This window comes from Pogonomyrmex barbatus, unplaced genomic scaffold, assembly GCF_055798465.1.
Source record: "Pogonomyrmex barbatus isolate J1 unplaced genomic scaffold, ASM5579846v1 scaffold16, whole genome shotgun sequence".
Lineage (NCBI taxonomy): Eukaryota > Metazoa > Arthropoda > Insecta > Hymenoptera > Formicidae > Pogonomyrmex > Pogonomyrmex barbatus.
In genome coordinates this window covers 1,091,560-1,113,526 of record NW_028297112.1, presented here as the reverse complement: position 1 = coordinate 1,113,526, position 21,967 = coordinate 1,091,560, and the positions used below count along the sequence as shown (strand labels likewise).

Here is a 21,967-nt window from a genome sequence, read left to right as displayed (position 1 = left end):
TTTGATAAATAAACAAGTATATGTAAACCAGTATATTTAAACAAGAAATAGATAAATTCAAGCATTACTCGATTAGGCACTTTTAGCGTCTATTAATCTTTTTAATTTTTGAATTTATTAAATAAATTTAAAAAAGATTTAACGTTGCTAGATATATATCGTATTCTAACAATCTTTGAAATATAGTAGTCGAAAAATATTTTTGATTAAAAATCCTGCCCAATCTAATAATGCCTGAATTAAAAAATTTTTTACTGCATCTTTTATTATATAAAAATAATATGATATGTTTATATTAATTTTTTAAATAATATGGTATGTTTATATTAATTTTTTATATTTAGATTTACTAAATTAAAAAGAATTACATTTGGAATATTTTTATTTCTATCAAAATAAGAAATAATTGCAAAGGCAATGAATATTCTAATTCCCTGATAATTTCCTCCATTTTGTTCTTTCTTATTTCTATTTGGACGAATTATATTATGACAGTGATACGATAATCGATAAAATTCAAACATGAAGTAAAAATAGCGAAATATTTAGAAAATAATGTAAAGAAAAAAATAAGAGAGAAGAAAGGAGAAAAAGAGAAGGTGAGAAAGTGATCTTTGACCATGGATGAGAATACGATTTCTCGTTCGAGCCAGTCAAGGGCGAACAACGAGCTTCCGGTTTCCTAAAGCTTCCTTTCTCCAAGAATTCTCAATGTGAAAGCGTAAAGATATACATTCGCTGCACGAAATCATTCCCTTCAATTCAAGAGAACGAATATGATATAGAAGAGTTATTATGACGCATGGCGTCATTTGTCTTGAAAATAAAAGGCGCTAGATCGCGAAGTGCCAGACTCATGAATTCTTTTTCGTATTTTCGTATTATTTCTATTTTTACAAGATGTTTCAGAAAAGTGATTTTATTGCTTTACAAATTATTTATGAATTTATTCTTTTATTATTTTAGAGCCCATCGTTTATTTAAAAGTGTATTTTGAAAGAATCCGTTTTTTCTATTTTTTAATGAAATCACGGTATTCATATAATACTAAATGTTGCAAAAAAGTTTCAGAAAACTTTTAAAATCGTTACAACCTTTTACATCTCACGTGTAACAGTTTTGAAAGGATTTTGCAATGAATATCATATGAAATATTGTAACAGAAATGTTTCCTTGAAACCTTTTAACCGTGCAATAAATTTGAAAACAATTGCAGGATGGCCACTAAAAGGCGTTTGTTTTTTGGATGTAAAATTTGTCGGACTCTTTATATCAAATCTATATATCATATATCGGGATCAACATCACTATACCAAAACTTGGACATATCATAATTTGCGTATTTTTTATGTATGCACTTGGTACAATAATTATGTTTTCGCATCAAGAAAACTACCTGTACAGAAACAAAAGGATATCTCAGAAATATTTTATGTAATGAAATTAAAAATATCTTATAAACACTGTGAAATATTTTTACAATAACTCTACAATAGAAAAATGTCTGCGAGTCTTGCGTTTGAAATCTTACGAAAAGTTACTGAAAGTTCTGATATCTTTCTATATTGCTGAAAGATTATTGAAGAAATGACTGAAATTCGAAAATATTTTTTTTTCCGTAAGGTTTCAAATGCATGAATAGAGAACATATTGCAGCTATTTTCAAAGAGCAACTTTCATATTAGAGATATTTTGTAGTGTTTCTGAAACGTTTCAATTTCACGTCAGTGAAGCCTTTCTGAGAAAAGTATCTATGAAATGCTTCTATGTTATAGATATGCAAATAGATATACTTTAAACATTTTTTTCGTTTATTCTATACAACAAAAATATATATTTTTCATTTAAAAAAGTGAAACAAAAATCTGTATTTAATATTTTAATGATCATTATTATTGTTGGATAAAACGATATGAAATAATATAATTATCTTTGCTAAAATTAATAATTGCTATTATGTGTAGTTGGAAACTGTCAATAACCAAAAAAATATATGTAAAAAAAATATAATAAGGAAATTACAAGACTAATTTTTTTTTTTTAAATACTTTTTACGCAATACGTCAGCGAGCACGTGTAATCCTTATGTCCCGCACACGTGTTATGAAAGAATAATAGTGCCACGTGAAGTTAAATTGGCCATTACAGGCCGAGTGGAAAATTCATCCTTGAATTCATCCTACGCATAAAAAACGTGATATCATTAAATTCCCATGAACTGGTTCTATTGATATTCAATATCAATGTATGCCGTCGGATATTACTAAATATTTTAAAGACGCTTTTTTTCCTTCCCCTTTCTTTTTTCTTTTACTTTTGTCTCTCTTCTATTTTCTTAACAATGAAACATTCCGATATATGAAATTATTGTTTAACTTTAAATAAAAGTAAACAAAATATTTAAACTATATGACAGCCTAAAAGTTAGATAAGTTATAAGAGGATGACGTATAATATATGATAATGTATTCTAAATTCTTGCACTTTAAGATTCTTCGATCTTTCGGAATTATGATGAAAATTAACGCGAAGTATCTCGATCAAAGTTAATCTACCCGATATGGAAATGCTGATTAAAATTATAAGACATAAAAGGCTTTTCCTTCTCAAAAGAAATTTCCGCACATTGAAGTAATGGGAAAGCCAACCAGCCAGCTGCGCTTTGCAATGTAACAGCAAAGAAGAACCATTTGCATAATCCCGACATGGATTACGATTCGCTATTCTATGCTTACTGCTTGATGTTGTTTGCTTTGTGCGCGCAATGAAATACCTTAGTACTGGAATACCTTTGAAACATCCCACTTTGAATCATTCAGAATTTGTGGAAGGCATTTTGAAAACTTTCTTACAATATTGCTGTGTGTGTGTGTGTGTATATATATATATATATATATATATATATATATTTCTATATATACTATATCTAATATATATATCTAATATATATCTAATATATATATATATATATATATATAGTATATATAGAAATATTATACTCAACAAAGTAATCTTTCACCATCAACGATCATAACATTTTATGTGCAATATGTGTTGTAATGTCGGAGACATTTCAAATATTTTTTAATAATTTTTTTTCATTTTGATGTAACATATCTTTAGAAATAATTAAAGTTGTGATTATTTTTTTAATAATTATTATTATTTTATATGCATTATTTTGATTTTTTATGTATGTAATTTTCATTTTATTTTATTGTATTTTTAATTTTTTTATTCTAATATGGATCTATATTATATTTTTTTAAAAATATTAATAAAGCTCTCGCTGTATAACATATTTTATATAGTTTTATATATGTTTTATTCATGTTGCATAGATTGGTTCATTGTAAAATGTACTTTGATTAATTACTTATCATCCACTAAGAGAAACGTTTCGTTAAAATTTTATTCTGCAAACAAATGCAACGAACTGTTACAAATGAATTACCATCAAGCGCCCATGAATAGTGAAAATCAAAGAGCACAGGATGTCCTGCAGTGTAGACAGTGATATCTCTGAACAAATAAACCAATTAGCAATAGCCATTAATCAAGCTTCATTCAAAGTATTTGTCCGCTATTCTGGTAAATATGTTTTCCTATAATAAAAATTTATATAATTGCAGTACGCCGATAAAATCCTGTCGATTAAAAATACAAATAAAAGCTCGCACAGCGTAACTAGCTGAAAAAGTGATTAATTAAATGTCAAGATGACAAAATGTCAATTATGATGACAAAAATAGGAAAAATAAAAAATCATTAATTAAATCTAAATCTCATTTTAGATCTGTTTTGGTTATTATTTATTTTTTATATTTAAACGAATATATTTTAAAAAGTTACTGTAAAAAGACACAAAATTAAATCGAAACGTATGGAATTTTTATTAATAAATGAAATTTAAATCGAAAATGTAATTGTGCACTGTTTACAGCTAATCTCAATTGCCCTACTGTTCTCTATTGCTGTAACGCCAAAAATCATATTTGTTAATAATTAAAAAAATAGATTTTATTTTAGAGTGGAATTTTTGTAGTAGGATTTAGATTTATTTTTATTTTCGAAGTTATTTTATTAAATATATTTCAAACACTCTATCTGCAACAAAGTTTTATATATAATATATCTTTCACACTCTCTAGATAATTCAGAATACATTTAAGACATACGCACACATATACACATATGTATATACAAACATACTAAAGTATATACATACATATATATATATATATATATATATATTTGTGTGTGTGTGTGTGTGTGTGTGTGTGTGTGTGTGTGTGTGTGTGTTAAAGTGGCGTGTAAATTTACAAAAAAAATTTCTACTTTGCGAACTAAGTCTGAAATAAATATGCGTATGTCTTTTATTTGTTTCGTATTTTATATTGTGTCTATTACTACTGTTACATTTATATTTGATTTATATTTGAAGAAACCAAACAAACGTTGATTCTTATTAACTGTATTATTAATGATCTGGCAATTGATAAACTTTGTGTGAATTCCTCGCCAATTAGCTGAGAATTTATTTGGCCGTAATTCAGATTGATATTTATAATATTCGTTGCGCTAAAATGATCACGAATTATGACGAAACATGCGTAAACAAACAATTATATCGCACGTTAAATTACGCGATAACAAAACAATGAACAACTACATTTGCCGTTTATTCTACCGTATTTATTCCCGAACGGCTAAATTTACCGATGGATTTAAAGGCTCAGAACGTCACGAATAAACGAAACAAAACACGCACTCTCGAATCCTCTTGATTTTATCGGGATTTAAATTTGCGTTATTGAAACACTTGGCGCGAAAAAGGAGATCGATCGACCGAGCGCGTAATTCGCGCGCGCTTGCGCGTGTGTCCGCTTAAATGAATTTGGTTTGTGTTGCGACTATGCAAATTCTGCGCACGGTGCCCGTGCAGATTCCCGTATTACAACACGCTTAACAAAGGCCGATTATAATTAGCTTTCGAGCGATAAAGAAGAACAATGGGACGCGACGTACAATGACGCAGAACGATGGAACAGGGAGAAACTGTCAACGACGCCGACATTTTGCGAAATAGCCGTTCGTTAATGCATATGCATTAATTGGCGCACCAGACATCTCGTAATTTATGTCCATTCGAGATCCGAGATGGCTTTTAACGTGCAAAGCAGCACATACGAGATCCATTTCAGAAATGGATTCTTCGGATTTGAATGTTTGTCGACTCGTTATGTATTCCTTCTTTGAATTGATTCTACTTTTTAGGAAACATCTCAAATGGGCAAATGCCATTTGTTCAAGACAGAAAGTCTTAAGTTTATTTAATAATTTATATATAAAATTGTAATATAATAACTTATTTACCGCGATTTGTTTATTATAATAATTTATCTAATTTATAACAGTGTTTAATGTATATAATAATCTAATAGCAATTTAGTTAGTATAATGATTTGTGTCAATGATGGTTTCGTTCCTTATACAAGCGATTTTGATTGCTACAGCGTCAAAGAGACTTCATCCGCAATTACTATTGTAGTTCGCTCTTCGTATTTACCTATCATCAATGCAATCAATTCATTCTATTGCACTATTTGATTCTCATTCGAAATTTGCTCGAGAACACTCACGAGAATATCTGCAAAGCTCTTCTCTTCGATTTGATCGAAAAAAACTAGGTCAAATTTTTATAACTAAAAGAAATAACTTGTATATATGTCTTTCTATTTGCGTTTAATATTTAAATTTTGAGATATGAATATTTGGAATTACACGATTTCTTTTTTAATTTATATTAAAATAATTTATATTAGCTCTAAGTGTGCTTGATTTAATCGTAGATTTGACAATTTTATAATCGCACACGTATTCTATAAATTTAAGTTATCCTTTGTAATTTTTTAAACTATCTTAACAAATATGCTAATATGATAATTTTAAACTTATAAATTACATTAAAATAAGATTTTTTATAATATTAAAATTAAGCTGTATTTTAGAAACGATAATTAAACGATAATTAAAATATTATCTGATGATTTTAATCTGTAAACCCTTCAAATTTATTCTCTATAGATATGAAAAGTAAAACAATAATACATATTTTGTAAAAGTTAAACGAAAAGATTAGGCTTATTTTTAAAAGCTTTATTTTAATGGAATAAAATTTGTGGATTTATCGTGAATTGCAAAAGTTGTATGCGATTTTAACTGCAGAGATGTAGTACAGAAATAAACGACCGCGCGATTTATACTGATAATCACGACCGTTATCTCGAAATGCATATCCCGAGAAGGGAAACCGTGAATTTCGCGACGAAAATAACAATAAATTCGGCGCGTCGCAACAACAACAACGATGCGCCATGGCCGCGAAAGCTCTTTCGTGGTCGAAGGTTAAGGTTGCATGAGCCAATTTTTGCAAGTTTTCTTCTTGGCTGACCGCGCTGGCAAACAAACGAACCAATGACGATCTATTGAACTTGACACGCGATGGATGTGAACACGGAACGCAAATCTCTTTTACTTTTCTCCCCCTCTCTTTATCTTTTTCTTGATCTTTTTATTCCACAGCAGAAACATTCTTCAATCATTTGTCTTACATTTTTTTGTTTGTTCGCAAACAATAGAAGAGATGAATTTTCCTCGCGTCTACACAGAAATAAGATAAAAGAAACCTTTACAACGCGAAATGATTCTTAATAAAATTATTTCTTTCTACAATTTATACTAAAAAAAAAAAAAAAAAGAAATGTTCAATAAAGCACTATATGCCTTCAAAATATTCATATATTAAATACACACAAATTAACATAAATACTATAAAAATAAAGCTAATATAATTTTATTTGAAGAAAAAAATGATTTTTTTAAACAAAGATTAGAAATGTAATTTTGATTAAACGTGGTTACTCAGTACAAGATAAATATTATCCGACAAATAACATAATATTTGTCCTAAATTTACTTCTTAGAGGCAAAATTTCTACTTCTTTATTCTTTTTTTCCTTTTGCCTCTTTTTATCTTCTATAGACAATAAATAAAAGCGGCTTCGAGCAAATTCGTTTCCCTTTTATTCATAGAAAGTGAACAAAGACTGCGGAATGAGAACTCGATATTGCGTTTCGTTACTGTATTGTCGCTGATGGTTCTCCGCTGATGGCATTCACTATTCACGTTCGCGGAAAAATCCATGTGTATTGGATAATCCAATATACATGAGAAAAAAGAAATAGTTTAAAATCAATTAGAAGGGTGTTAAAAGATAAATCTAACTTGCATCAAATCTTCAGTTAAAAATTTTTAGAAATCTTTCAGGTACATCCTTTTACTTAAATTCCAATCTTCAGTTTGTTATTATTATTTATTATCATTTGTCTCTATTATTATATATTTTATTTTAAAAATAGATTAATAATTTAGATTAATGTCATATTACATTATAAGTATTATCATTATTTATATTACCGCGAGATATTGCTGTGAGCGTTTCGCTAAACTTTTGCCTGATCAGACAGAACCACGTTAAAATTATTCTATTCTATTGTATGAAGATTGCTTCCTGTTGGTTCTTTTCCTTTTTCCTTTCTTTTTCTACACCGAGTTCTGCATTGTTCTACACGTTCGTTCGTCGATAATCATTCTCTCTCGGAGGAAACTCTGTACTCTGACATATTCTGTACCCTGTACCGTGCCAAGTTTCTGACTGGCTACTGGAAAATTGGAAGTACTGGCCGTGTTTCACATCGTTTGTCACGTTCCACGTCGAACGACACGAAAAGCTCTACCTCTTTCCCGCGAAGAAGTTGCTGGGCCACGTTCAAATGTGATTTATAAGTAAAATAACGATAAATAGAATTGTTAAAACAACTCTAAATCTTCTCGCTCAATATTTTAATATTTAATTAACAATTAGTACTTCGTATTTAAGCACAAACGTTTTGTTAATGAATTATTTGTATTTTAATTTTGATTTTAATTAATGCAATTAACTTATTTAACTTTGCATACGTCACGTAAGTACACAAATGTTTTATATTTTATTTTTATATTTTTATATTCCGTTAGAGTTATACATATGAAATTTGTTTTATGTATTGTATCAAACAATGTTTTAATCGCGAATATCACTATCAAACTATAGGCAACCATAATCACGGTTCTCGTTCGAGAAATCCATTCGATTGTCTAGATATTATTAATAGCTCTCTCTCCGCTCAACTTTCAGAGACAATCTGTATTTAGATTGCATCCGGTCGAAACTATACAATCCCATTTCCGACAATACTGATCAATTTCTCAATAGTGACAATACTGTTAGACATGACGCAATCCAACCACTAAGCGAAAGAGCCACTAATTCTTTTCTTCTCGCAAAAAAGAAGATAAAAAGAAAGAGAGAGAGAGAGAGAGAGAGAGAGAGAGAGAGAGAGAGAGAGAGGAAAATATTTAACAAACATTTTAAAATATATTTAAGAAATTTCCATTGGGACGTTTTTTCTAATTTTTTTCAAAGGCAAAATTGGGAAAAGAAAAGAGAGCGGCGGTCTCGGTCTCGGTCACGAGACTGTCGGAACTCATTGCACGCGTCGTTTATACACGATGGACCTTGCCACTGCTTTTACCGTCATCGCCTCTTCTCTAGAGATTCTATCTAAACTATCGCTTTTTACAGGCATGCAACCGCTTGCGCGGGCACTGATGCACGAGCGCCCTTAACCTCGCACGGCTTGCATCGGTCTCCGGATTTCGATCGGGGATGGTGGTTGGGGATTGCTGGTAGTACACAATGCGACCAGGCAAACAGAAGCTGAATTTTCTCTCGAGTCTGTCTACTCCAATTATATTTATGTCATCCTAAATTGCTTCATATCGCAAATAAATTGCGATACATTTCTTCATTGCTATTTTTCATTACACAAAAATGTATTATATCTTGAAATTGACACATATGTCCAACATATAAAAATATAAATTACAATATTTTAGCATAAAAAAAGCTTAAACTGATATGACGTAGAAGATATATATCTACATCTAAATTTCCTACGAGAAATAGCGCTTTGCAAGCGCGGAATGTTAGTTGTTCGCACCTTATGTATGCACAAATTTCGACATCAAAGGAAACCGCCAAATCAACTGCGTTTGTTCTCAATACAGTTTCCTCAATACGTATATCGTCTTCTGAAAGTTTGAAGTGTGGGAAGTTTTGAAGTTGTCTAATCAGACTTCTATTCACTTGGTAAAGTGATTCAAAGCAAAACTTATCGCTATAGTCAAATCGCGGAAACTATCTTACTTACTTAAAAGACAATTGTACGTGTATGTGATATATTTATTTTGTATATACATATTGTTTAACTAATATTTATATACACAAATTGCATGCGTGTACTATATTTCAAAAAATCGATATAACATTTATTGAAAGCTTTGTCAATGGCTAAGTCCTATTTGAAAATTATTATTCTTTATATAAAAAGCGCATGGGTACAAATTAAATTTCATTATTGTCTCTTTCCAATAATTTTGATTAATTTTCTTTCTGTTTATTTTGCATAAATAGTTGTCATTGCAAAGGTTATTTAACTATGTTTATATTCTATAAAATAATATTGTTTTAAACAATATTAAAATTTAATTTACTATAGAATTGGCTGCATATAGAATTAAAATTACGCTTCGTTGCAAGTTGCACGGATTCTCCCGTTATTTATCTACAATCAGCGCTATCGATTTCGGTCAACCAGACACTTTGCGAGCGCAAATATTGAGAAAGAAATCCCATCAAACAGCAACCTAAAGGTGTTCCCGAGCAAGTATGAGTATGAGTGTTGTCGTACTTGCTTGGTTATCAGTTATAGATAGCACAACGACGCAACTCTAAATCAAATTCTTCATCAAAAAAGCGAAATTGGATGTGTATTAATCTGCTTCGCAAACACTACAATCCCTGCAAGCTCTGCTTGCATTTCGTACAGTTGACATAATCACTGTTTATTTGGACAGAAAAGAGATTTGCTCAATGGTTAGTTTTATCCTCTTTACAGCTCAAATAATGTTTCACTAAAGATTATATAAAATCTTCTTTTTTTTTTTTTAATTTGTTATTTAGGACAAATTTTTCGTTTTTCATAAAACAAATATTTTATTTTTAACAATGTACGTATGTACGTCACGTAGAATGATAGATGAAAGATTCTTTTAATTAAAAAATTACAAAATTAGAAAAGACTAATTATTAAAGTTAAGTGTTTCCAATAAAAACGTAACGTCAAAGAAAGACGTAAATGTCTGCTTTTGTTGTCGTATTTATTTGTGGTGAAAAACTAAATTTAACCATCCGTAGCGGCAGGCAATTCCGTGGCATATACCGCGTGGGCACAAATAATGTTTACCTAATTAAGTCTCGCGTGGCGAGGGTCAAGTCGCGTGCCGGCGACAGAGTTAAAGTGCAATTCTGCTTCGTGACGAAATTAAGTTCTCACCTTCTCTCTTGCGCATTTGCTTAGCATAACCACGCGTATTTACATTTATTACGCGACTTCTCTAATTTATTCTCGTCATTACGTCCCCGCTCGTTCTTTCCACGAGATTTACCTCATTTTAAATCCTGGATTACCAACGCAAAGTTTCAACACGAAAATCGCAACCTGAGAGGTCGTATATATATATATATATATATATATATATATATATATATATATATATATATATGTATATATATATATATATATATATATATCTCGATATATATTCTCGATGTAAATTCAAGAATGAAATAATTTAAGACCAAAAGAAATCACAAAGTTAAATAAAATAGTCTAAATAAGAATTATTTTCTTTCCGCAATAAAAGTAATCATAACAAATTTAAAAATAAGATAATGAACATAAAGATTATGTAATAAGAAAAATATATATAAGACAAATAATGATGCACATGTTTAATTTACGTATTTTAAATTATTATTATTAATTAGTAACAATAAGAAAAATAACAGGATTAATTTTTTTTTATTTATATTCTAAATAATTATTATAGAAACGTAATAAATGCAAAATTCATTGGTCTAACATCCTTTATCAATAATCAAAACATAAGTGTGGGATTAAATCGTAAAATCAAAATTTAATTTATTACTGCATTTGATTCATCGAACTTCGAAACATTACGTCATTGATGCAGAAATTACCGTGACAATTGACGTCCTTAATAACGCATTAGCGACCTAATTAATACCTTGCCGAAACTAATTTAATGAGGCTTGTTCCATGATGTTCGCATGATGCTACTGGGGAAATATGAGAAAGAGAGAGAGAGAGAGAGAGAGAGAGAGAGAGAGAGAGAGAGAGAAAGAGGCAGGGGCGGGAGAGAGGAAGAGAGAGGATGTGATGATTGCAGTTCGGGTTTCTGTCCGGGAAATAGCTTACGATTTCGGAAATTGTCGGGCGGGATATTGGTTCTCTCTCCTCGTCGATAATATTTACGATACCTTCCGTTTTCCGTGTGTGAATCTTACTTGGATCGATTAGTTCGTAATTCTCGATATATAGCATTGCAATGTATGATGCAACGATGATTCCACCGAGAATTTCGTCTCGTAAGATATACAGTTTGATGATAATAATATAATTTTAGGTCAAACGTGATTTACGATTTTTCTGTGTTATTTTTCGTTTTATATACATGTTTTTTGTACATATTTCTTATAATTTATTATTTTATACATTTTCTTTCTTATATATAATACATATATTTTATTACATAATTATTTATTTTATAAAATTGTACACACTATTTTTTACTGTCAAAAATTAATTATAATTTAACAATTAATCTGTAATTAAATCATATGTTTATTTTACTCTTAAACATATCCACTTGTATTTCCATATGTAAATTGATAAATTCAATAGATTCAATGTTATTATAGATTTAAGGTAATATCATAGAATCTAAATATATAATAAACGTTTATATAATTAATAATGTAATTAACTATGATATAAATTTATAGAATTTTATAAAATAAATCTTATAGGAAATATAATAAATATAATAAATTAAAATAAATAAGTGAATATTATAAAAAAATATCAAAAAACTATGCAAATAGGTTATATTGCATATAGTTTATTCATATAGTTTATGCAATATTAAAATACTTTTTAATATCTGTAAAATATAATAAATAGTTTTATTTCATTTTATAAAACTTTTATCAAGACACGTTCCTCAAATAATGAATTATTTGTATTTTTAAACTAGTATTTTTTAAAATAGCTTTCTAAAATAACAGGACTAGTCAATTTCATTTTTTCTCAATGAAAATAGTTCAATAAAATTTTTATTCTTATTCGTGAACAAAAAAGGCTGGCACAGACTAACTTGATAGGTTTAATTGAATTTTCAAACTGTCCGAGTCGACAGATAAAACTACGCTAATGAAAACGCTCGATGAAACGGGCCAGAGCCATATGCAAATCTGTTGATTACTCTCCCGTGTATTCGTTCTGTGTATTCAAACTCCTTTCAAAGAAGGAACAATCCAAAGACTCGTACCTTTTTCTCTTCTTGTCTCTGTCACTTCCTTTCACTCTGTTTTTATATATTTATCTCTCTTTTAACCTACCTTTTACTATTTTTATTTATTTATTAAAATGTGCACAGTAATTTTCCTAAATAATTAAAAACAGATTTTCACAAAGCTATTTGAAGTATCTCAAAAAATATAAATTAATGAAAAGTAAAAACTAAATTTAAGCACTAATATCTAGCATTCTAATAAAAATAAAAAATTACAATATAATTAAATTAATTAACAAAGTAATAGAAATGAGAAAAGAACATAATAGTAATATCTGTTTCGTCTTTTAATCGCAATTCAATAAAAATTTCTGCAAATATACGCAACTGCGTAAAAAAATTCGTACCTACCAACGTTATTGTGCAAATTTTCATCGATATTTCTCAATTGTATAATATAATGATCAACCGACATTTCACTTTAATATTTTAGAACAAAAAAAGCACCTGATAACCTTCATATTGATCAGTGGAATAAGAACACTGCTTAGCAAAGTAATTTTTAAATAAATAATAATAATAAATGTTCTAATTTTGTTTAAAAAGTTCTATATTGTTTTAAAATGTTGAATAATCCAAAAAAAGAATATTTTTTAACGTTAAATGGTATTAATTATATAAATATAATTATTACCAATTAGAATTATCTCTTAAGAATCATAATTATAAAGAAATGTATGTCTAAGCGTAATTTCTAAATTTAAATAAATATTAAGATAAATTAATCACATAATAGCTTTGATTATTTAATAATAAAGTCAGAAAATGAAGATATCAAGTCATCCAGGACATTGAGAGAATTCAGAAAAAAACTAATTTAAGGAGGTTTCAGAAAGTTGTACGGCACGCGTGAATTTGAAATGTTGATGCCTCCATTATCGCGTATAATTATTTTAGAATATGGTTTTGACGGTAGGAAAAGTTTGCTGCTGATAGCAGTGGAAATACTTAACCATCTGCACATGTGTTAATGTTGGCAGCGAACAACTTGACTTCGGCATTATTTTCAGGCTGTGCATGTGAACGTCCTGTATTCATGGAATGCAATCTCGTTAAAGCACAAGTACACATGCATCTGACTCGAAATGGCGACCGACTTTCATTAACCACAGAATACTAACCGCAGAATATTATTAATTTTTTTTTTGTTTTAGATATTTTTAATTCTTATTTCAAATATAATTTTTGATATAGAAAAAAATGAGTGCCAAATCGTCGCACATATTAAAATTGTTATTATAACAAATATATTATTAATTTATTATTATTAATTTATCTTTTCATTTTATGAAACAAATTTTAATTAATGTTAACGAAAGTTTGATTAATTTTGATAAAATTTTAGATATGTATAGTAATTTAAAAGACATAATTTAATATAACTTTGGATAAAAGTTTTGAAACGATTAAAATTGTTAATGTTTGAAATATTTTAATAATTCTACTAATAGTTTTATTATTTCTAATGTTTTGTAATGGAAGAGATCTTTAAAGACAAAATCAATTATTCTTTAACGAGAAAGTTGAGGAAAAAGGAAATCTAATTTAAACTTTAATTCATAAATTTATAAGTTTATCGATTATGTGGAGGAGGTTTCGAATCCATTCATGCTGATTGTTATGACATTCAGATAGACAACGTGAATAGCTGAAACAGTGATTTTATTAATGGACCACGAAATCCTATTTTCCTGTGCGAATTATGCTCACTACCGATTTCGATTGCCAATCATAGATAATTGCAAATCGCTCTCATCATCATGAATCGCGTTAAATGTTTCGCGTCAGTCTATAAAACTTGCTCGTTGATCAAAACAGTCAGATATGTTCTCAAAAATTTTAGAGAAAAAGAAACAATTACATCTAGATATATTCAACAATATTCCTAACAACAATATTCCTAATTAGCTACCTTACATTTTTATCAAAGACAAAATAATGCAAAATTTTTTTAAGAATTCTACAATTATCTTCAAAAGACATTAATAATTATTATAAACATTAATCTGAAAATGATAATACATTCTGCACAATATATATATTACTCTATTTATTGTGGATTTAAATTAAAGCGTTCTATAAATATTGTAATTTATTATTATATAATAATATATTACCTCTCTCAATAATAATTACATTCTGTTACTATCAAACCGCACTATCGATCGAATGTGAAACTAAATTGATGGAAAATGGATCACGGAGGATTATTATTAGGGAAGTCCTATGTAAAGTGATAGAACGTTTTGCTGCGTAATCGCGCTAAATGCGCTATGGATACTGCAGTAGAAACCGCGGATTCTGCTCGCCATTCTATACGTAGAAGAAAAGGGGACATTCACGTTCGCATAATGGCTTAAGGAGATAAGAGGATTTCACGCGAGCGGGCATTTACCATTTCTGCTGGAATATACGACGACACCAGCAGACGCATGATGCGAAAATACGCGTTCCAAGTCTCGATTGCTGCAGCAAACTTACGACGCGAGTCTAACTATCGCATACTAATTCTTATCACTTCGTCGCACAAGTCGGGTTTAAAATTTTGTGCTGAAAAGACATTCATCTTGAATTTAAATTTGAATTCCTGGCTACGTGTAGATCATACGTAACTTTTCCTCCATATACGTATGATCTGAAAGACTATTTAGATGAAAAAATCCAGTATTCTTTATGTATCTTTTTTATCCTATATCTTAAATGTTCAACAAAATGGTCTTTCTAATTTTTTCTTTGAAAGTATCAAGAAGTAAAAAATGATACGTTTAATACAATATAAATGTGCTCATACTTATCGATAAGTCAATAAAGTCTTGTTCTATTTCGGCTTTTGCTAATCTTCCTTTTTACGAATGTGATTACACACACTCACACACACACACACACACATATATATATATATATATATATACACATACATACACAGATGAACGGAGTTCCACTCACCGTTAACGGCGTGGAGCTCCGTGGGCACCGCGAAATGTGCCGTGTGAAGGGCTAGCTCACCGGTATCAGCAGCGGCCTGCAGCAACATCTGCTGATGATGATGATGCCGGGTGGACGAGCGGTGATGGTGTACGCTATTAAGGACGATGTTGCTAGACGTCCGGCTGAGTGCCTTTCGTTGCCGAATCGCCTCTTTGTAGATTTTGCAGTACATGATAATCATCACCAGGCCTGGGATCCAAAAGGACACACAGGAACTGATGAGTGCGTATGGTAGATTCACTCGAAACTCACAGCTCTGAAACATGAAAAAAATATCACAAATTGTTTGAATTATTTAATATAATTTAATGACGTAACGTCATACAAAATAATCAAACGGCTAATGAATTAAGATAACAAAAACTATGAATATCTAAGTAAATTTAGAGTAAAATTATAATTTTCTTGCATATTTTATTCAAAGTAGGATTTTTTTAAAATATTCCATTCTTCAAAGTAATTTATATTGTTAAAAAGCTAATGAAAGCTTCCATATTCATGACTCACACATCAAACATTTTTTTAAAATAAACTTAAAGACGAGAGGACTTTCACGTACCTCTGGGTGCTTCACCATGTAGTCTAGGTGTTCCTTTGTCGTGTACCATCCCATAAAGATTGGAATAAAGCTTATCAGCGCCGGCAGGATCCAGGCACTACCCAGCATACATCCCACAGTACTCTGCCTCATTATCACCGTATACTCAAGTGGACTCACTATGGCATAGTACCTGTCCACACTGATACAACAGAGATGAAGGATGCTGGCGGTGCTGAAGTACACATCTAGCGAATTCCACAGGTCACACATAACCGCCCCAAAGAGCCATTTTCCCCCTGAGAGCTCTACCGAGGCGTTGAAGGTCATGGCGCATATTGCCACCAGGAGATCGGCCGCTGCCAGGCTGACGACGTAACAGTTGGTGACTACTCGCAATCTGCGATGCCTCCGCACGCTGGCTATCACTAGCATGTTACCCAGAATCGCCGTGGTAATGATGGTGCCCATAATGATACCCTTAATTACCATCAACAGCACGTTCACATTTTCAGGAAGATTTTCCACCGTCGGGTTTTCCGCTGATGACGTCACATTTGCGGCCGTTGTTGTGGTCGCCGTTGTGCTGGAGACGGTAATGGTATTGTTGATGAGGGCCGACGAAGACGTGGATTCTACTCGGGGTAGACTCGTCGACATCGCCGCCATTACCTTCAGCATGATGATGGTGAATGCGTGGATGTTGATTCACCGTTTGCGTTGCGAAGAACGACTTTTCTTGGGTGACTCCTCGCTCATTTTGGACTTCATGGTAGTCGAGAGCCCTTCAATAGTGAAGAGAGTGTCGTTGGATGGATTATTTTTTTTTTTCATCTTTGTAAAAGTTAGTTATTCCCCCTTAGAAATTATCCACGAGGAAATATATTCATATTTTGATTTGATTATATAATGTTATGGTGATTTATATATAGCTATTATTAGAGATGTTGCAAAAGAATTCTTCCATTCGTCGAATTTCAAATCATTTCATTGTAGAAGTTATTCATGTTTTTCTTCTTGCGTTATTGAAAGTTGAAAAAATATTTTATTATTCTTCGAAAATTCCGAAGAGAATTTCTTGCTTTATAACGCATGATTGCGATTTTCATATTTTATCGCTGATTTAAAATCCCATTTACTTACACAATAGCGAATGCATAATTATGATGCCATAATCTTTCGTTGGCGAAAATAACGGAATGCGTCACTCCTGTTAAAAATGACTCAAATATATATATATATATATATATATATACATATACTTTTACTATGTATTTTTACTTTAATTTCTTTCTTTTGATTTATCCTTTATTTTTATCTTTATTTTTTTTTATTTTTAAACATATTCTTCAAATATTTTTTTATACACACATTAAATACATTTCTTTATATATAGAATCGTTCACACACATATAGAATTATTGTGGACATTTTATTAAGGTAAGACTCATTCTCTTTAATTTCGGAATCAAGTCTCTTGAGCATTCGTGCAAACATTTCACCGTTTTTCGCACAATTTAGTTTAAATCGCACTGAACTGTCCCACGGTAATTTCGCACGAATCACTGTTAATTTTCGTACATCCATGATTACGTTTATCGACCCGCTCGCGAATTTTATCAATTCAGGAATAATTAGTTGCAGTCCATGATAATGGGAATTAAAATTTTATTTTGATTGCCACGCATGATAATTTAATAAATCTCACCGTTCGATATAACACCATTTTTAATATTCCGGAGCTTCCGCATAACATTAAGAAGTACACTGTTAAACGACAAACGGAAACACACCAAATGGGGTTTGTTCAATCTATCTCTTGATGGACCGAGATAAATTCAGCTTGATCAAAATGAATTAATTTTAATCAACTTGCTTCGGCCAAAAAAGATCAAAGGATTCTCATTAACGTACAATTAAATCACTCGGATATTTTTAAAAGAACGAAATTTAGGATATTAATTTATTTAATTTACTTTAACAACTTTTACTGTGTTAATGTATGTGCATTTTATTAATAATTTATGCGATACTGCAATCTAAATTTTGTGAAAATTTCACGTGTAATATCACCAATGGCGATGATTAAAGATTAATCGTCTAGTCTTTCATTTTAAACTTGAATGCGCGACTAACGCAAAATTAAATCACATGAATATTTTTTAGAAGAACAAAATTTAAGATATTAATTAATTAATTTAATTTACTTTAACAACTCTTATGCATTAATGTACGTTTAATAATTTTATTAATAAAATTATTAATAATTTATGCGATATTGCGATATCTAAATTTCGTGAAAATTTCACGTGTGGTATCATCAATGGCGGTGATCAAAGATTAACCACTCAATTTTTTTATTTCAAACTTGAATGTGAGCGATTAACGCACAATTAAATCACTTGAATATTTTTAGAAGAACAAAATTTAGGATATTAATTTATTTAATTTACTTTAACGATGCATTTTATTAATAATTCATGGAATAAAATTTCTTAAAAATTTCATATGTAAACATCACCATCACGGCGGTGATCAAAGATTAATCGTCTAATCTTTCATTTTAAACTTGAATGCGCCATACGCTTGTTAAAATACTTGTTAATGTACTTGCTCGAGATGCTCGAGACGGTATTAATACACGAAGGCCTCTCGAAACTTTCAACTATCTAAATGTTTCAATGGGATATATGTGTTACCGGCGATATACCATTAAGAGGATTTACTTGCGGATGAAATCCTGTATAACGCGATCGCCTCTAGCTAACAGGTAGCTATAATTATACGAGAGAAAGAGAGAGATACATTTCTTAACAGATTGCTATAATCTAGAACTATATATCTAGAGAAGATCGATATCAGAACGTATATTAAAAGCGTTTGTACTTGGAGGTAAGGCTCACCACTTCTCATAAAACGTAATCAATTCGCCTCGCAATAGATGCATCATCACAAACAACAAATATATATGCAACTTCTCGGAATTTATCATCTCTTCTTCGAAATCATTTCCCTGTATTTATTGGATTTTAAAATTAAACAATTATAATAATTTATTTTATAATAATTAAAATTTACAGTAGAATGCAGTGGCAGTGTAATATATTTATATATATCATGCGATACTAAAACTATTTTGGAAATTTAGGAAATTTACTTTGAATATTAATAATTGAAAAAGCATAAATTTTTCACATTTTATGAAATTAGGGAATTGGCCTCAATTTTTGATATCACATCTTTTGTACCAATTAAAAACTGATTTATGTACTGATTGTGTATTCAGCTTCGCGGAATTATCATCTCTTCTTCGAAACTACTTTCCTGTATTTACATTTACTGGATTTTAAAATCGAACAATTAAAATAATTTATTGTATATTAATGTATTTATAATGAGAATTAAAATGAGAAGAAAACAAAGTTAACATAGGCGCGAAAATAATAAATAAATCTTCTCGTGAGAAACAATCACCTGTACCGTAACTCGTGGATTATATGAATGATAATTATCAGGCACGTTGTCGCACTTAAAGGGAAATCGGCGTTACTTAATGGCGCGACGAGACGAGAATACTTTATTCTATTTTACTTCTCGACATTACAAAGCGGCAGTATATCGTCCGGACGCAATATAATTGCATGACTGCATATCAGTAGTCGACATAAAGAAACATCAAGCGGATTCTCAAGATACTCATTCCCTCGCGGCGATCGTTAATTACTACATTGCTATCAGTGAAATGGTGACACAGTGGCAGCATATTAAAGGCGAAAGGAGGTTAATAACTTCTCGGTTCTTGTAGCAGAAATATTTAGAATGGAAGAAAGAGGAATTCTTCTTCGTTTCTCGAATAGCGATTGACCAACGCTTGATGAGAGAGCCTCTGCTGATTTTTTTGTGCGTAACGGTAACAGTTATTTTAGTAAGATAATAAATAGTATTTCAAATAAAGAAATTGTTAAAAATAAATATAGTCTAATAAACGAAAAAATAAATCTTATAAAAATATCTGCAATATAGTTAAAAAGTCTTCTTTATTATAGTTAAACTTATATACATTATAATATAATAATTATATATTTTATGTTAAATATATTAAGTATAAAGATCAAATCAATGTACTTATGTAAATTTTATAGAACTTGTGTTAAAAAGAAATATTTAAAAAGAATTTTATCAGAGAAATCATCAGATTTTCTATAATTCTTTGATCTTACTGTTTAAGAATTTGACAGGAAATATTTAAACAATAAACATATAAAGAGATTTATTACACTTTAAAATCTTCTTTGAATCTTTTATTTCAAGTTTACCGCAAGAATTTTATTTCTAAAAGAAGTGTTCGAGATATATTCACACAAAAGAATCTTCAAACTTTCTTTGCATTCTGTCTATAATTTTTACATCAAAGATTTGTATTTATTATTTAAAAGAGATCTTTCTGATTCTAAAGGTATCGATGTCGCTTCTCTTTTGCAATTTAAACTAGTTGGTATTGCTACGTCGTGAATTCTTTTAATAGGGAATCAATCGCAAACTACGATATCGCAAAATTTAAATCTCCCACAATTCAAAGCTTCGCCTGCCCCTAAGTAATTACAAGACAAGGGAAAAGTAAAGAAAAACTTTTAATCAGGTAACGGGTTCCACTTAAAGCAATTCTTCGTGAAACTCAACGGTGATTTATTTTAAAAAGAAGAAAAACTGGAATATTCCCAATTATAAGAAACGAATAAATAAGGTAATTAAATAACACAATATAAGTTAAAAGATTAACTTGGAATAATTAAAAGAAATTAATATAACTTTTTTGTTTGCTATGTAATTGCAATAAAATATAAATAATATATTTCGAAGATAAAATTATATTTTGCGCAATAAAAATTATTTATTAATAATTAAAAAAAAGCGTTTTTATTTTGACACACACACATTGAAATATTTTGCACTGAAGTATGATGTCAAAATTAAGAAATAAATAATATAAATATAAATAATTTATGAACATCGCTCGTAGATTATATTAAGCAGAAAGACTCTGTATCATTGTACAATTTTTGCAATAGTTAAGGAGAAATTAAAAATTAAAATTAAATCATAGTAAACATCATACACATAGGATAATATATTTACATATAGGATAATATATTTTACATATTATTTGTGTTCCTTCTCAATTTTTATTTCCTGTATATAATTAAGATTCACGAAGTTTTAACAGCAATTAAGAAGTTTATTCTATAAACTATTTTAAGCAAAGAATGTCTATATAAAAATATAGACTCTGTTTTTAATATTTAAATTACTAATATCTGTAATATTTAAAAATAATCAACAACTGTTTGCACTCAACGTAATTAGAAACAGTTTTTGAGAAAAAAGTTTAAAGAAAATTTATAAAAAATGCAAAGACAGATGATTGAAAAATAATTTATTAATTGAAGCAAATTTAAAATAGCTTTCAAAACTTCTTTCATCTACTGCGATATATTTTACTATTCAAATACGAACGCACATAACATTTTTCTGTTGTATGCGGTTGTCCCCGCAGGGTGATTGCAGGGACGTGCAAAATATGCATTTTCTGAATATAATATTTCAATAATATGATAACATAATCTAGATTGAATTTTTTGAATAATTGTATAATAGTAAAAATAGGAAAATATGATTTTAAAGAATATTACACTTGTGCAATGTATAAAGAAAAAGTGTATAATGAAAGTGTAACGAAGCAAGTCTAATGAACGTCTAACATCTTCCTAATAAATTTTCGTGGAGGAACTTTCTGACTTCCTATCATGGAATCTTTAACATCGTATTATATCCTACGTAAA

The 21,967-nt window shown here is 29.7% G+C and overlaps 1 protein-coding gene across 6 annotated transcripts in view; it reads right to left on the bottom strand.

The window, feature by feature from the left end:
• LOC105423034 (octopamine receptor beta-1R) overlaps window positions 1–21,967 on the bottom strand; it is an 89,213-nt gene that overhangs the window by 60,608 nt on the left and 6,638 nt on the right. For 2 of the 6 annotated variants that reach the window (XM_089074190.1, XM_089074194.1), the window contains exons 1-2: window positions 16,149–17,337; window positions 15,608–15,845 (exon numbers count right to left, since the gene is read on the bottom strand). In XM_089074190.1, the coding sequence (XP_088930316.1) occupies window positions 15,608–15,845; window positions 16,149–16,808 (898 nt within the window). In that variant the 5' untranslated portion in view covers window positions 16,809–17,337. Of the gene's footprint in view, window positions 1–15,547; window positions 15,846–16,148; window positions 17,338–21,967 lie in introns of those variants that run through there. The other 4 variants (XM_089074181.1, XM_089074182.1, XM_011632669.3 and 1 more) reach the window with 4 other exon arrangements.